Below are 17,791 nucleotides of genomic sequence, written 5' to 3'. Positions count from 1 at the left end.
GCGTATATTTCCTTATTGTCGTGGATTATTTTCGAGGAGCAAGATTCTACCATGTTTAAGACACGACAGAAAGGCAGAAAAGGAGAGGATGTATTTTGTATCTTTACCTTGTTAATTCTATTTGGTAAGAAATTGTGTGCTAGCAATGAATTGATTGCTTTCATATATTTGTTTCCTAGATATTTTTTACGATCTCACAATTCTACATCTACATTATATTTTTTCTAAATATTTTTAAAACTTCTCTTTCTTGCGCATAAATTTTTTTTACATTAAGATGAATTATACAATATCAGAGAAACAACAAATGGTCTTGGTTATTTCAGATTCAAATTTGTAGATAACTTCTTACTAGCTAATCATATATACATTCAATCTTAATGCGATGAGCTCAACTGAGAAATGCTTTCTTTTTTTGGGTATGCAGAACAAATAAAAGCTATGAGTAATATATTTTACATTAATCGTTCTAATCGTAAACACTTAGATATAATAAGTTTTTTCATCGTCTCACCGACTCTGCTGCGAGGCAATTCTAGTAACACTTTTTAACACCTACATTAATTTCCAATTGACAACTTCTAGGCTGCTAAAGTGCTCACGTGCATGAATATTATTAAACCTATTTTCAAAGAAATAAAAGATTCAAACTTCGAAAATTTTCAATCTATTTGAATCATAAAAAAATCACATATCAGAGCTTAAGTATTTATTAAACCCTCATGTAAAGAGGTGATAAAGTTGTTCTGCTTGTGATTCCCATTAAATATTTAGGTGGAGGTGGAAAAAAAAGCGATGAGTAAATTTGTGAGGTGGAAATTAATCTATATAGGCTCCTCTTCTATATATTTTAAAATTATAAATCATAATATATATATATATAGAGAGATTATTATTTTTTTATATATATGTACAAACAAAAATCACCTCCAAAAGTCAAAGACAACTTCTAGCTGGATACTCTGCAAGGTCCATCATTTGAGATATATATATATAAATCTTTCATGTCCCAATTTTTGTTTTTATTTTTATCAAAATCCCACTTAAGTTTTATCCTCTTCATATTGTCCAAATTATAAGGTTAGTTTACAAATTTCAATCTTCTTAATTATATATATGTATATACATCTATTTTCACACTATATTGTATAGTATATAAAGAGAAAAAATAAATTAGATTTTCTTATTTTTCGATGGATTTTCAAACGAATAATTGATTTGTCCATTTTATAGACGGATTCTTTTGTCGTTTGTACTATCCATCAAATTTTTTATTTGTGTTAGATATATTACAGAAGTTACAAGTTCATCTGAATCCAATTAAGTGCAGAGGCGAATGAAAGAACTTGAAATTTCAAATTCTGAATTCGCACTCAGTATCTTAAATATCTATTTGATAATGAATTTTTTTTGTCTGTTTCAGCTAGAGGTGGACCCTAGGAGTGATCAAATTATTCACTAAAGATTTGAGTTTGCATGGACTTGTGAATATATAGTCAAAAATTTAGGGTTGTATAAAAAAAAACTATAACAAGACAATGGAGAAAGAAGAAAACTGCCAGGTATATAAGTGTTTGCTTTTATCATTTTTCATTGTTTCTATCCCTAGCCTAATTTAACATATTATAAATATATATATATATAGTTATGTTGTTTCACTTTGAACATGAAATATTTTTGCAGGCTAATTCTTTGCCTACATCTTTTCAAATGGCAATTATTGGTGAATCCTCATCAAATAATACTAATAATCAAATGGCTGATTATATGGTAAATTCACAATCTATACAACAACAACAACATAACCAGAGTTCGTTAGGGTTTTTACCCTCGAATCCTTCTCTAGACAAGTTGAGCTTCGCAGATGTGATGCAATTCGCGGATTTTGGGCCTAAATTAGCCTTAAATCAAACCAAGGTATTGGAACAAGATGTTGGGATTGATGATCCTGTGTACTTCCTTAAGTTCCCCGTTTTAAACGAAAAGAAGAATGTACATGATAATGATAATGATGATGATGATCGAGCAGCCTTAATGGTATCACAAAAAGAAAGTGGTGGAAAAGAAAAAGGTGAAAATAATAATAATATTGTAGAAAAAAATCAAGAAGGGAAGAGTAATAATAAGAGAAAGAGGCCAAGAATTAAGACAAGTGAGGAAGTTGAGAGCCAAAGAATGACACATATTGCTGTGGAGAGGAATAGAAGGAAGCAAATGAATGAACATCTTCGTGTATTGAGGTCTCTCATGCCTGGCTCCTATGTTCAAAGGGTATTATATCTCATCACATTCTTGAATTTTACAAGTTTTTTTTTAGTGTCGAGTATTGTTGAACTATGTGACCGTCTCATCTTAAAGCTTAAATCATCTTTTACTAATTAGTGATATATGTCTTTGTGGTAGTGACCCTTTATGGGATAGATCTGACTCTTTTTCAAGAGGCAAGCACGTGCAAATTCTTTTTACTATAGTGTGGTAGTTAGGATCGAACTCATGATGTAGGTTAAATCATTAGAGAAAACACACTTTTGATAATTTATTTAGTGATATACGTCTTTGTGGTAACGACCCTATACTTAACAGATCTGATTCTTTTTCACGAGTCAAGCACGTACAGATTCTTCTTACTATTGTGTGGTAGTTGTTAGGATCGAAATCAGAATATATGTTTCATATACTCTTATTATATCATAATAAAGTGTGTGATCATTTCATCTGAATGATCAAATTTGTCAGAAAAAACACACTTTTGATATAGTTAAGTTATTTAATGACTTATTGAAGTGTGTGATGACCACCTCATTTAAAAATTTAAGCTGTCAGCGATAGCTAACACACTTCATTTTACTTGGTTATATTATATATCTACTCTCAACATGATGTATATTTGACAATCTTGTAGGGAGATCAAGCATCTATCATTGGTGGAGCAATAGAGTTTGTTAGAGAATTGGAACAACTCTTACAATGCCTTGAATCACAAAAAAGGAGGAGAATCTATGGAGATAATACTCCAACAAGACCATTAGGAGATTCATCAACACCACCATCAATGCCAATTAATCAAAACCCTAATACTATAAATCCTCATCATCAATCACCAATATTATTTCCTCTTCCAAATGAGTATAATATTGAAGGTGAAATTCAAGAAGAAGTAGCTGAGAGTAAGTCTTGTTTGGCTGATGTTGAGGTGAAACTTTTAGGGTTTGATGCAATGATCAAGATTCTATCAAGAAGAAGACCAGGACAACTCATAAAGGCAATTGCTGCACTGGAAAATATGCAACTTAGTATTCTTCATACAAATATTACAACCATTGAACAAACTGTTCTCTACTCATTCAATGTCAAGGTACTTATTATTAACACTCCCTCTGTTTCAATTTACGTGTCTTACTTTCTTTTTCAGTTTGTTCAAAAAAGTATGTCGCTTTTTCTATATTTAATACTCTTTCTACGTCCCAATTTATGTGAAGTTGTTTGATTGGACACATAGTTTAAGAGTGAAATGAAGAACGTTTGAAACTTGTGGTCTGAAACGAGTCATAGACAACATTTGTGTGGTTGTAAATCATATATCAGGTAGAATGAGAAGTTTAAAGTCAAATAATTACTAAATATAGAAAGTGTCGTTCTTTTTAGGACTGACTGAAACAGAGTCGCATAAATTGGGACAGCGGGAGTAATTAACTCTTTCAATCTACTGTCCCCCGACATGTTTAAAATGACAAAATTCAAAAGGCGTTTTAATACATCATCACATCTTTAGTTTACAATCACAAGATTCAAAAGTCTTCCTTATTTTTTTAAGAAATTAAATTCGAGTCCAGTCAAACTAAGACACGTAAAATGAAACGGAAGGAGTAACACCTTCTCACATGCTTACACAGTTTTTTTTCTTCTTATTGTTGCCTTATTTCTATTTTATTTTGCAGATTTCTGGTGAAACTAGGTACACAGCTGATGATATAGCAAACTCAATCCAACAGATATTCAGTTTCATTCATGCTGAAATAACCCCATATCATGATATCAACTAGTTGAAGACCATTTAATTTTTCATTGTACTTTCTAGCTAGGTGGTGAGTTCTATATAGTTTGACTCCTCTTCTATATAGTGGTCAATTACAGATGCGCGGATTCAAGATCTTAGCTTTAATTTATGTGTTTATATATATATTCAAAGTTATGATTTGTATTATTATTTAATACAATATATGATTTTTACATATAAATTTATGATTTGCATCCAAAATATTAAATTCATGAACTCGATACCTCAAAACTCCATCCACGCCTAAAAGGGCAATTTTCACTCCATCAACTATTTTTTCTTTTGAGATCAAGTTTGATTATTTTCAAGAATCAAAGTTATTTATTTACTCAATATTAGATTCAAGTATTATAAATAGTGTCCACACTTTAGATGTTCAATTCTGAGAAGGTAAGGGATATATACTGCATGATGAGTAGCTACTTTTCAACCGATATAGTTAGGTCATAGTTAGGTCGCAGTCCTATCAAGGGGCCGTAGCAACCTTTTCGTCGGCAATAACAATGTCGTCACCGAGAATGACTTTTTGAAAACCTTTACCCTCTATATACTTTATATACTTTCTCAGCCGCACACTAGCATACTAGCATATGGTGAATTAGTTTAAATGCAGGCGTCAAACCATTTAGCCGGGTTGGGGGTTGGTGAAGTTGGTATTCGCGAAGGACATCTAAAGTGTGGGCACCATAACACAATAAGAGTGGTTGGCTATAGTGACATTGTCTCTTCTCACTTTCATGTTGAAAATCTCATATTGATCGGGCGTAAAATACTCCTTAACAAAGATGATTTTGTATTTCACAAATCGAACATGAAATATTTTGATGACATTATCTCTCCTATGGTACTATATACGCGTATTTAATACTAATTGAATTGATAGATTATTGTATTTTTTTGGCAATTATATTATGTGACTTAGGAAGGTCAACGAGCCCCACTAACCCTACCTTATTTTCGGAGAGGGGGTTTGACTTGTCAGGACCAAATCTTGTGTGTATTTGGCTGACATTAGATATTGATACTTTAACCATGCTTCTTTGTAGGTCTGTTGTCTTAAGAAATTGTATCTGAGATCGTGATCTAGTAGTCAATGAAAAAGATTAAAAATAATAAAATTTTATGTTTAAATTTCAATAGAAACAAGAAAAACATACGATTTCTTATTTGTTCGAGCTAATTTTGATGGATATATAGAGTTAAGTGGTAGTGACAATCGATATTCTGAAAAATAGTTGGGGTGCGCGACATTCAGGGGCGTATCTAGAGGGGGTGTCGTGGGTTCACGTGAACCCATGCTCCCCTCTCTAGATCATATATAGTAGTGTTATATTTTTTTAAAAAAATATTAAACATAGATGTGTGAACCCATGTTCAAAGTATCATATAATAATACGATGATGATTGGGTGCACCTCTCTAAGTGAGGATAGAAATCTAAATATTATATCTATCTTGTCTTTTTGAGTAACACCTCTCAAAGTGGTTATCGGTTACACTTTTGACATTTAAACTAAATATTATTTCGTTTTTTCCCTTTAATCTTTCAAATTTTTCAAGATTATTACATTGAAAATTCTTTAAAAAATTTAGCACTATACAAATTTTATATAATTAAATCAAATGTGTACATTAAAATTTAAAACTAGTAGTATTATATATTTTGGACCTATAATTTTTAAAATTTAATGGTTCATATATATTAACAACCTAAAAGTCAAACCGATTAAATTTATATGTAAGATGCATTTTTTCGTAATTATGCACCCATCTTGCCGAAATCTTGAATATACCTCTGGCGACATTATAGTTAAAGGGTAATCTGGTGTATGCAAATGGTCTATCATATAATGCTTGCATTAACGATTATTTATTCGACTCAAACTCGTGATCTATAAATCACACAAAAATAACTTTATCATTGCTATAAGGTCCTCTCCAAACACAATGATTACCAGAAAAAGATAAAAGAAATTTGGGATAGTCTTTTATATTATCATTCCTCACTTATTCAACTTGTGTTTCTTTTATGAATTTTATTTATGAAAATCATTTTTCTTTTTGGTCATTTTTGCATTTCTTTCATGCATCGCATGAAATGAATAGCACATGGGTTTGGCCAAGTGGGGTTTGTATTTTTGTACATTTTGTTTATTTTGGTAAATATATTTTAGAATTTAGATGCATGAATAGAAACTAGCTAGAAATTGTTTAAGCTAAAAAACAAAATAAATAAATAAACTTGACTAGATGGTCCTTCATTATAAATTGTCGTTGGTTATTGAAACAAAAACATGAATAATTTCAAAATAAAAAATAGAGACCTGAAAATTGGGATGTCTACAAAGGTCAACTAGACAAGAACTGGTCTTTCCCCTAACAACACATGCATTATTTATTTATTTTTTTAATATAAAATATAATTAAATTATTGAGGTGTATATATATGGAATATAATTTTCCGATGAAGGAAAAAAATCTATTGACCCCTATTCACCATACATAGCTCCACATAGATTTTAGGCCTATCTCATTCACTTTTATTTTAACACATTTTACATGATACTGTCACACTATGAACTTAAAGTGTTTGGGAGGTCTACATTTGTCACAGACATTATCAAATTAAACTATCGATCTTCGATGATTTCTTTTATATAATTCTTGATTGTGCTAGATGCGCGCACCTGGTGATAATGCATTTTCTAATCTTGTTCAATATTGTATATTGATTGTAGCCATCTTAACCTATACTTTTATACACCATTGTTATAACTAGCTTTTTTGTTTGATCTTTATATATGTATCTTCTTATTATTACACTAAGTGCTCATGTAATTAACATTCCTTTGCATTATTACAGCCACATCCTTAATTAGTTTAAACTATAAAACTATATTAACCCAAAATTTTGACTCAAACTAATGTGAAAAATGAATGAGTTCATTAATTTGTTATGGTGTCATGGTAATCTGAAAAACCAACTAATGTTTTGTAACGGATTTGAATTATAATAAAAGAAACAACAAACAATAATATATTTAGTGTAGTTTTACAAATTATGACTTGAAAATAGTAGAGTATACACATGAGTTCCGATAGAACCTCAACTTAAGAAAAACAGTTCAAAGTACTTTAAAAATTATAACGAAATAAAGTAGAAAAATTAACATATATTGTGTATATATTATATTGATTCTTTATATATTGTTAAAAATGTTGAGGCTATATGAGTTTGGATTGTGGATACGAGAGGTAGGCCCAATTAGGACTTAACTGGATATGGGCTTGGAAAGACTAGATTGCGTGGTCTCTAATCTTTTGAAACTTAGGCCACATCTATTTTTGTAAAGATTAAGACGTATGAATTTGAATACGCAACTGAATAATAAAATGTATATTAAGATATGAAAACTAAAAAATTCAAAAAAAAAAATATCAATATCTGAATAGATAAACATATCTTTATAGTTCAAAATTAATAAATATCAATTTTAAATAAGATACTAAAAATAATAATCTAATACTATATCAACAAGATCTATGTTGGCAATGATGATAAAAATGTGAAAGTGCAGGTGATTTTGGATAGTGGTGGAAGAATAAGTGTTTATGTGGTGAGTTAGAATGCCATTTTAGATAAAATTGGATAGAGTTAATAAAGGAAAGACCGAAAAGTTAAAGTCATATATAGATCAAAAGTATAATATCAAGGCATATATAAATCAATAGTATAATATCGAGGACATATAAAGAATGACAGTCATAATATAAGGTCTACCAAAAGTTCTCTATCTTTACAAGGTGGGGTTAAGGACGTCTACGTACACTTAATACTCTTCATACCCCATCTATGAGATCACACTGGAGTGTTGGGGGCAAATATGACCAAAGCAAAAATGAACCTTTCTTATTGAAAAGTGGCTAAGTTTTAAATACTTGTTAAAAGTGGTAGTTATCTCTACTAGGCCCAAAAAAATCAAAAAGCCCAAAAACACTTTACTATCAACAAATTAGCCCATTAAGCTCAGCCTTCATATAACGAAACCCTAATCTCACTTCCTCAAAAACCCTAGCCTCTACCTCCATTTTTCTTCCTTCTTCACAGGTAAGCAAAGAGAGAAAAGCAAAAATGGTGTCCGGTTCAGGAATCTCCGCAAGGAGGATAGTGGTTGATGCTCGTCACCATATGCTTGGTAGGCTCTCATCAATTTTGGCTAAGGAATTGCTTAATGGACAGAGAGTTGTTGTTGTTAGGTGTGAAGAGATTTGTCTTTCTGGTGGACTTGTTCGTCAGAAAATGAAGTATCTTAGGTTCCTTCGCAAGAGGATGAATACTAAGCCTTCTCATGGACCTATTCACTTCCGTGCTCCGTCGAAGATCCTCTGGAGGACCATCCGTGGGTTAGTTTGTTTACATTTTTGAGGTTCAATTGATGATTTTTCTTGGAAAATGCTTGATTTTGATGAAAGTAGATTTATTTTGTGATTTGTAGATTCATTGATACCTGTTTATAGATATTTCTAGACTCGATGATATATATTTACTTCAGGAAACAACAATTTAATAAATAGGGGAATGTGAGCTGAGAGTCTATCGGAAACCGTCATTCTACCTCCCATGGTAGGGGTAGGAGTAAGGTCTGTGTATCACTATACTTATCCAGACTCTGCTTGTGGGATTACAGTGTGCATATTGTTGTTTGTAGTTAGTCTGGTAACAGTTTCTGTGAGTAGGTATTCTAGACAGAATGTGTTCATATATGCCTTTGTATCCGGGGAGGGATGAAGTGATAAAACTTGGAGACATGATAAATGGTAGTGTAAAGCCAAAGGTTAAATATACTTGTAGTTGGAGATTCATTGGAAAAACGAGTTTCAGTGATGATTTTGTTTGAAAAAGTGCTTGTTTAACCGAAGGTAGATTGAGTAATAACTGTTTATGGATATTTGTTATTCTATAGTACTGAGATATATACATATATGTGTATATGTACTTCATGAAATAAACATGGGATTTATTTAGTCTGGTAACAATATTCTATAAACAGTATAGGGATATCCCCAATGCCAAAGCCCTGATTGCAATTTGAACAATACTTTATAGCTTGGAAACACTATAAACTATATTGAAAAGTAAACAGCTCTATATAATGGTAGTTTGGTGTTCGTTGGAGAGTGGAGTAATGTTATTTTTTGGGTATGCTATACTTTTTGCAGATTCTTCTTACTTGATGTAGAGTATGTTGTGGTATAGTGTCCACTTAAATGCCATTTTACCGAGTTTGTTGGAACCTAGTCATCTGCAAGGAAGAATTTTTAAGACTTTGTGATGTATGCTTTTCATTTAAGCATGCATTTCAATGAAGGATGCACTGATGGTTTAAGTTCTTATACTATCCTATTCATGGTTGATTGATTTATTGGATAGTTGTGTCAAATTTTTCTCTTTGGTGCGTCTGATCAGATCTAATTTTTTTTTCTTAGGATGATTCCCCACAAAACTAAGCGTGGAGCAGCTGCTCTTGCCCGCTTGAAGGTTTACGAGGGTGTTCCACCTCCATATGACAAAATCAAGAGGATGGTCATCCCTGATGCTCTCAAGTAAGTTGCAAGGCTGTTCAGGTGCTTACTTTATTTTAGTACCAATGTTGTTTACACTGACATGCTTCCCTGTTTTCGTATTTAGGGTGTTGAGACTCCAAGCAGGACATAAATACTGTCTCTTGGGTAAGCTTTCATCAGAGGTTGGATGGAACCATTATGACACTATCAAGGTGAATTTCTTGCTTTCTCCTTTCTAAATGATCACCAATCTTGATTGTTTTGATTAGTGTAAGTATCCAAGCAGAATAACCTGTCTTGTGCACAGACTGTTGTGCCTCATTTGACTCATCTTTCTCCATGTTGTTGCGAATTTAGATGGTTGCAGGTTTCTCTTTGCCAATTTCACAGTGTCTTGCTTACCTAGTTACAACGTTACTTTGCTAATTCAAATTTGTTTTTTTTCCGGCTTCTGTATTTCTGAGATCTTTAGCGTGAAATTTGGATGGTTGCTTACTTTGCTCTTGAAATATGATTATTACAGGAGCTTGAGAACAAGAGAAAGGAGAGAGCCCAGGTAGCATACGAGAGGAGAAAGCAGTTGGCCAAACTCAGGGTTAAGGCCGAGAAGGCTGCTGAGGAGAAGCTCGGTCCTCAACTTGCAGTTATTGAACCTATCAAGTATTAGAGTGTAAACGTAGTTTTTTTATCGAAGGTGAAATTTTGCTTGAGATTGAGATTTCAACTTAATCTGTCTTTTAAAGATGCTACCTGTACTGCATGGTTCAGTTTTTGCTTCTAGTAATATTTGAGCAGACTCATTGTTTAACTATCTTTCAAAGTTATTTATTTTATGGTTTTAGATGGCTTTGTCTCTGCTCCTTGTTGTTTGCAATTCTTATCTGGGTATAGCAATAAACTTCTGTTTGTGATACTAGTGTGTAGCTGTGTATCATCGAGAAACTTAAATGTGCTTCTCTTAGGCTAGCCCGTTTCTCCATAATTTTATTTGTGAGACTTATTATAGCAGGGTACGAATTTAGGTAATATTTTGTTTGAGTTCTCATTTATTCTATCTGTGAAATTGGTTTCATCCTTTGCTAAAATTGAAAGCCACACTGTATATAATGCTGTGTGTCTGAAATTTCATGCCATTATTATCTTATTTCTTCAATTTGATTTCTACTGTTGATACTTTTGTTATCTTTTACTATTTTTGCTGCCAATATTTCAAAATGATTTTTTGTCAGTCGAGGATCTACTGTAAATAACCTCTTTACCCTCAGAAAAGCACTCCAACCTCTCCGGACTCCATGAGACCACTTTGGTCTCATGTATGCAGGGTGACTAGAGTGATATTTGTACTCGGTGCTTTCGTTTTTGCATCTTGAGTAATGTGAATGTTGTGGTGATTTCTTAGGCTGTGGCCTTTGATTTTTGGATGGTGTACTCACTCCCTTGGGACATTTGAAATAGTTCTAAACTTGTGACTTAAAATAAGTTTAAATTATCGAGCTTTGCGTAAATAGACTGAAAAATATTCTTATTTTAAAGATAAGATTCAAAATCCTCGTTGACAAATAAGACTAATGTAGGACAATTTATTTTGACATGTCATAATCCTACCAAGTAGGGGAGTGCATCCATAATAAGACATTTTTATTGGTTTTGGTTATTAACAGTTTAATCTTTTTGGTTTTGGTTATTAATAGTTTGATCTTTTATTTAACCAATAAGAAAAATGTTATAAAGCAAATATATCATTTCTCCAGTAAATTTGACGCGATAAGATGATTGTTATTCTACAGAACACTTGAAAAGAGCTATATAAGTGCAATATAGAGAAATTAAGAGGCATAAAGTTGTTACTTTAGATTTGGACATTTTGAATAGTGTGAATTGAACGATAAAGGATAAAAATTGAGATAAGTATTTAATGTTTATGTATGGATAAAATACTGCCTTAATGGGTTACCAATTTATTCATAATCCAATATTAAAAAACTAAAATCGATAATTCGATAATTATTTTTTACAAAACCATTGAAAATCTATAAACCAATGCCGATAATTCTACATTTGATCAGTAGCATGCCAATAAGTATTAAGCAATGATTATTTAAGTATAAAGATAAAATTAGAAAAAAAATAGTTAATTCTCTCTTAATTTGTTTATATAAATAAATAAAAGAGAAAAAATATTTTTAATATATTGAATATGTCAAAAAAAATAAAAAATAAAAAATAGAAGTGGATGATATCACATATTTTAATGGAAAGTGAACAAAAATTAAGGAAAATGATTTAAAAACCTAGTGTTATATCATAGTGAAGGAGGTTCATCTCGTGAATTTTTATATCATTGTTCACGTTCACACTTTTCTGAATAATTGCAGATTCTATGCCTTTAAAGTTTGCTATCTTTTATTTATTAAAATTAAAAATAAACTACCCATATTAAAAATCCACTTTCTAATTTTTACCAAGGAAGTTTGCTTTCTTTTATTTATTAAAATTAAAAATAAATTACCCATATTAAAAATCCACTTTCCAATTTATACAAAGGAAATAATTATTTTTCAAAATTTGCTATTGACCTCACCCATTCACCTTCCATTTCAGACTGCAATTTATTTAAATTTTAATAGAATTGACTAAAATCAATTTAGGGAAACAAAATCTTCCTCAAAATATTTTCTTTGTAGAAATTTAAAAATAATACTCCATCTGTCCCACTTTATATGAATTATTTTTATTTTTATACCAAAAAAATATGACACATTTTTATATTAATAAATAATAACAATTTAATTTTAAAATATTTATTTGATCTTTAACGAATTAATTTCTAGTCACATAAATATCAATGACTTATTTCAAACTATAATTTCTAAGTCTTTTTTTTCTTAAACATGTCAAGTCAAACTAAATTGAGATGGAGGGAATACTACTTAAAAATAGTCAAACTAAAGTAGTAAATTACTTAATTAACATTTTAGACCAGATTTAGCAAATCATTTAAATGATTTTCCCGTGAATAAATTTCTTTATTAGACTCATACTTTCCATCTTCAATTTATTTCAAGAAAAAACCATTAAACATCTCCTTATATAGAGTTGAAATATCCAAGTAGGTCTTTTTTTATTTGTTCTGCATTTTTGTTTATAAAAAAAAAATATTTTTCTTGTGAAAATGGTTTCTTTTCAATGTTTATTTTTCTATACAATTCTTTTTCTATTTTTCTTCAATGGATTTTCTGAACAAGAAAATTCAAGAATTCATAGAGTTTATCATAGGAGAAAACAAATAATACCAACAATTTATGTTGATCAATCTGGCCATGGAAATTATTCAACTATTCAATCAGCAATTGATTCTGTTTCTCCATATAACCAAGATTGGATATGTATATACATTAAAGCTGGAACATATAGGTATTCATCTGTAGTTTTCTTTGTTTCGATTATCGTACTATTTGTTGTTACTGCTAATCTGCTATTATTTTTTATATGGTTTCTTTATCACAAGATTTCCTTATCTTACTGATTTGGATATGATTTATCTGAGCTGAGGATTTATTGAAAAAACAATCTATCTACCTTCACAAGAGAGGTGTGAGGTGCGATATACCACAATTTTTAGATCCCACTTATAAGATTACACAAGTGTGTTAATATATTGGTATAAGAAACATTTTGCTCATTTGATTTTAGTCATGTCAGTATAATTTTTCAGAGGCGGAGCTTGGTGGGGGTTCGTGGGTTCGGACGAATCTAGTAGCTCTTTTCCGTAGATTCTATATTTTTATCAGAAAATTAAATAAATATATATGTATATTAACTTGTGAACCCCTAACAAAATTGTTTGACTACTCAATGGCATAAGGGAGATGTTGTAAAAATGTTTTCCACACTAGAATTGTGGGTTCAAACCCTACTACCCCAAACTCCTAATCGTTAGATAGTTTTATGTATATAGAAATGTATATAACTAGTAGTATTAGAAAAATTATGTTTTAATAATATTAGATTGAGATGGACTTAAAGGAACCATATATATGAACAATGTAAGAATCATATCGTCGATGTCAAAGTATTTACGCTAAGAAGGTTCAACATTTACACAATACATATGCATAGTGTGATTTTTATCGTGACCCATGATTGTTGTTATAGACTCCTATTATTTTATATATCATTAGAAAATGTAAAGTTTTTCTAATTACCCTAGCTAGAGAAAAGTCTTTTTTATTGAGATAGGGGTCAAAATTAATAATACATGTGAGCTTTATATAATCGATCTTAACTTATCTAGTTTGATTAACAACCATTATTGTTATCCTACGTATTATACCACCTTCGACTAATTGAAATTATGTAAGATTTTTATAATCGATCTCAACTTATTTGACTTTGACGAACCAACTATATTATTGTTATGGTATCATACCACCTTTGACTAATTGGAGTTGAAATTTTATGCAGGGAACAAGTGAAAATTCCTATAGAAAAGCCATATATCTATCTCAAAGGAGAAGGAAAAAGAAAAACAAATGTTACATGGGATGGCCATGAGTCTATTAATACTGATGCTACTTTCATCTCTGAAGCTGATTATACACTTGTCAAAAGCATAACTTTTATAGTAAGACCCCCCACCCCCCCTAAAAAAAAAGTGAATTTATGATTGAATTCATTAGAAATTGACTTGTCAGAAATGTTTTCAATGAAACTACTGTTTTTTTCAATAGTGGTTATAATTTTTTATTTTTTTTATAAGCGTGGTGTTCAGGTTAGCTTGCACACACACTTTGATAATTCCATGGGATACCTCTCACCTCAATAATAGTGGTATTTGGGTCAACTTGCACAGATCTCGATTAATTCCCTAGGATACTTGCAACCTCCCACAAACAACAAGGACTAGATAGATAGAAAAAATTGCCTAGTGTTTTTATCTCATATGAGATTTGAACATGAGACATCATAGTTCTCGATTCACTTCATTAACCACTTTCTTTTTATAAAATTTATCAACTTGTATGCATCTCGATTAATTCCTAGATAGATAAAAAAAAAATCACCTAGTGTTTTTATCTCATTTGAGATTTGAACCTGAGGTAACATGATTCTCGATTCACTTCATTAACCACTTTTTATTTTTTGATTAACTTTATGTTTGTTATTTTTATTCAGAATTCTTATAACATTCCTCCAAAAGGCAGCAATGTTGTGATTCAAGCAGTGGCAGCAATGATTTCTGGAGATAAATCAACATTTTATAGATGTGGATTTATTGGAGTGCAAGATACATTGTGGGATGAACAAGGAAGACATTATTTCAAACTTTGCACTATTGTTGGAGCTATTGATTTCATTTTTGGTAATGGCCAATCTATTTATGAGGTAAAATTGTTTGCATTATATTTTGTTTTATTGGTTATTATTTAGGGAAAATTAGACGGTTAAGCAAACATATGCTAGTTAATTAGTCATCATAGTTGTAGTTTTAGTTAATTACCACTCACAACCAACATTCAGTGATAATTAGGTAGGCTGAGATTTCGAGTTTGTATAATTCACACGTTTGTATCATTCAAAATTCGTATAATATAATATTTATAACTTTTGTATAATATAGTTATTTGTATATTGGTTTAAAGTTCAGAAGTTTGTGTTTGTATAAATTTGTTATTTCGAGTTTATACAAAAATAGCTCAATTATACAAACGTACCCGCAAATTATATAAACTCACCCGCGAATTATACAAACAAAACAACTTAAACTGTAGCTACAGCCCGTAAGCTATTTGCGAAAAATTCCCTAATACTAGACATGTTTGTAGTATGGTTATGTAATTTAACTTGCCTTAAAGTTTGTCTCCATGCCTATTTGACCATGGATAGTTTTCACTTTTTTTTCTTGAAAAATTGTTTAGATATAGAATTTTTATAATTTTTTGGAATTTCACTTGAATTCGAATAACTCCGAAAAGTTGTTTTTACACTATTGTGTTTAATGTATGTACATGGGTTTTGAATTTTAAATTTATAGATGTACAAGCTATTGTGTATATGAATGTATATCATAGGTATAGTGTAATGTATACACAATATATATACTTTATTAACTAGATGATTAATGATTCAGACTTATAATTATCACTAGTTTTTCTTTTACCCTTCCCTAAGAGTTCTCATCCCTTTTGTTTTCTTGATGACTCTAACCTATAACATCACAGTTAGATGTGAAGGTTATTTACCATCCGAACAACCTCTTTTGTCGACCTAGTTTTTTATTTGTTTGATATATGCAGAGATGTGCCTTAGTAGTAAATGCAGGAAGATTAAATGGACCAGGTTTTATTACAGCACAAGGAAGAACAAGTCAACATGATCAAAGTGGATTTGTTTTCAAAAATTGTGAAGTTTTTGGAACTGGATTTACTTATTTAGGGAGGCCATGGAGGGACTATGCTAGGGTTCTTTTCTACGATTGTTCAATGTCAAACGTCGTCGTTTCGCCTGGTTGGTATGCTTGGAATTCAAGTGGACGAGAGTAAGTTCCGAACCCTTCATATATATTTAAGTTATATACATTGATAGAAAATATTTATTTACGTTACTCGTAAATTGTATTTTTCGTTTAGTGATCATCCGATGCTTGGAATTGATTCGATTCCATATTCAGAATTCACTATTCTTATTTGTATATTAGAAGCATGATATAGAGGGTTTTAGCATGGTAAAAAATTCATAAATAGCTAATTATTTGCCATTTAAATTGATTTTCATGAAATTTCAAAATTGATTGAATTTCACTCGTAGAATTTAAAATTATAAGAATCTGGCTATTTTTCAAAAAATAAGATAAGAAAATATCTAATAGACACGTTTTCTACTGTTTAATGCTTCCTATTAGAGATGACTCATATTTTGGGATAAATTGCGAGACCTCTAGATAAATGTAAAAGAGTCTTTATCATTCTATTACATCCTTTAATTTGGTGGTAGGGTTAGTTGATATTTTATCATGTTATTAATTTTTAGAAATTTGCATATAATTAGTTTTGAAATGACAAAATTACATAAATCTTTTTTTTTGCATTATATATATAGAACTTAGGATGTATTTGGTACGGAGAAAAACTCTTTTTAGAAAATATTTTTCAGTTTGATCGCAAAATAAGTCTAATGTGATTTGCCCCTTGTCAAATCTGGCATAGCAAAAATTTAGTGCATTCAACTGCTTTTTTTTCTTTTAGCTTTCTTATTGATAATTTCTTTAAAATATAAATTCATTCTCATCATCATCATGATTATAACCATTTTTTTAATTACTTATTTATGATATAGGAATCAATTGACATTTTCTGAGGAAAATTGCAATGGAATTGGATCAAACACTACACAAAGAGTGCCATGGGCAACCAAGTTGAGCCAACAAGAGTTGCAACAATTAACAAGCCTATCATTTATTGATAATGAGGGTTGGATTATGAAGCAACCCCTCAAAGTACTTTAGATAATTAATTAATTAGATTATTTATGGCACTTAATTAATTAGTTTTTTGTATTTCTAGATGAATGAGAGATACACGCTCAAGAATGTAACAAAAATTATTGGTAGAGATTTTGAACTCTTAATTAGCCCATGTTGGATTTTAAATGTTATTTTTTCTTCTTTTTTACTTGTAATAATAAATATTAGAAGTATATTCCTATTTTTGTGGAATATATGTTCATTGTTTCAATTTTATAGTCTTTTCGAACTTCTCATTGGTTAAGGTTATTAGCCACTAGAAAATATAAACAACAACAACATATTCAATGTAATTCTATAAGTGTAATTTTAGGTGAAGAGAGTAAACTGTACACTACCTTTTGAAGATTATTTTTGGTAGACTCTCGATCTTGACTCAAGTAACACATATCAAAATAAAATATGAAAAGAAGTTAAGTTAAAAACATAAGAGAAGAGAACAATAGAAATAACAAATACCACATAATATTAATAATGAAAATTATATAATGTTCGACTATCTACTAATCCTTTACCCTAATTCTCGACCTCCATATTCTCTAAACCTATCTAGGATCAAGATCATGTCCTCGAGAAGCTATAAAATTACCCACAAGGAAAGAAAAGAAAATTTGCTTAACTTATTATTATTATTAGGAAAATTATTAT

At 30.5% G+C, this 17,791-nt stretch overlaps 3 protein-coding genes across 3 annotated transcripts; all 3 read left to right on the top strand.

Moving 5' to 3' along the window:
• Positions 1-964: 964 nt before the first annotated feature.
• On the top strand, positions 965-4,078 carry LOC125831774 (transcription factor FAMA-like). The gene is made up of 5 exons (XM_049510967.1): positions 965-1,080; positions 1,424-1,562; positions 1,684-2,271; positions 2,903-3,355; positions 3,939-4,078. Exons 2-5 carry the CDS (start codon positions 1,539-1,541, stop codon positions 4,041-4,043), a joined length of 1,170 nt encoding a protein of 389 aa, XP_049366924.1. The 5' UTR covers positions 965-1,080; positions 1,424-1,538; the 3' UTR covers positions 4,044-4,078.
• Positions 4,079-8,076: 3,998 nt separating this feature from the next.
• LOC125831776 (60S ribosomal protein L13a-4-like) lies at positions 8,077-10,462 on the top strand. The gene is made up of 4 exons (XM_049510969.1): positions 8,077-8,460; positions 9,544-9,660; positions 9,746-9,833; positions 10,145-10,462. The coding sequence occupies exons 1-4, from the start codon at positions 8,189-8,191 to the stop codon at positions 10,286-10,288; spliced, it is 621 nt and encodes a 206-aa protein (XP_049366926.1). The 5' UTR covers positions 8,077-8,188; the 3' UTR covers positions 10,289-10,462.
• A 1-nt stretch (position 10,463) lies between these two features.
• LOC125831114 (probable pectinesterase 29) lies at positions 10,464-17,143 on the top strand. Its single transcript, XM_049510298.1, has 6 exons — positions 10,464-10,506; positions 12,867-13,035; positions 14,086-14,245; positions 14,797-15,006; positions 15,918-16,159; positions 16,957-17,143. Exons 1-6 carry the CDS (start codon positions 10,464-10,466, stop codon positions 17,123-17,125), a joined length of 993 nt encoding a protein of 330 aa, XP_049366255.1. The 3' UTR covers positions 17,126-17,143.
• Positions 17,144-17,791: the final 648 nt, after the last annotated feature.

The sequence above is a fragment of the Solanum verrucosum genome, unplaced genomic scaffold (assembly GCF_900185275.1).
Source record: "Solanum verrucosum unplaced genomic scaffold, falcon-dt-bn FXZP01000049.1, whole genome shotgun sequence".
Lineage (NCBI taxonomy): Eukaryota > Viridiplantae > Streptophyta > Magnoliopsida > Solanales > Solanaceae > Solanum > Solanum verrucosum.
The sequence above is the reverse complement of the archived record's forward strand: the minus strand, read 5'-3'. Positions and strand labels throughout refer to the sequence as shown.

Coding starts and splice junctions, on each gene's coding strand:
- LOC125831114 (XM_049510298.1), top strand. CDS start 10,464: ATGGCTTTGTCTCTGCTCCTTGTTGTTTGCAATTCTTATCTGG. Junction 14,246..14,796: donor TCAAAAGCATAACTTTTATA/GTAAGACCCCCC, acceptor ATTTTTATTCAG/AATTCTTATAACATTCCTCC. Junction 16,160..16,956: donor TGGAATTCAAGTGGACGAGA/GTAAGTTCCGAA, acceptor TTTATGATATAG/GAATCAATTGACATTTTCTG.
- LOC125831774 (XM_049510967.1), top strand. CDS start 1,539: ATGGAGAAAGAAGAAAACTGCCAG. Junction 1,563..1,683: donor AGAAAGAAGAAAACTGCCAG/GTATATAAGTGT, acceptor ATATTTTTGCAG/GCTAATTCTTTGCCTACATC. Junction 2,272..2,902: donor CTGGCTCCTATGTTCAAAGG/GTATTATATCTC, acceptor ACAATCTTGTAG/GGAGATCAAGCATCTATCAT.
- LOC125831776 (XM_049510969.1), top strand. CDS start 8,189: ATGGTGTCCGGTTCAGGAATCTCCGCAAGGAGGATAGTGGTTGATGCT. Junction 8,461..9,543: donor CTCTGGAGGACCATCCGTGG/GTTAGTTTGTTT, acceptor TTTTTTTCTTAG/GATGATTCCCCACAAAACTA. Junction 9,661..9,745: donor GTCATCCCTGATGCTCTCAA/GTAAGTTGCAAG, acceptor TTTCGTATTTAG/GGTGTTGAGACTCCAAGCAG.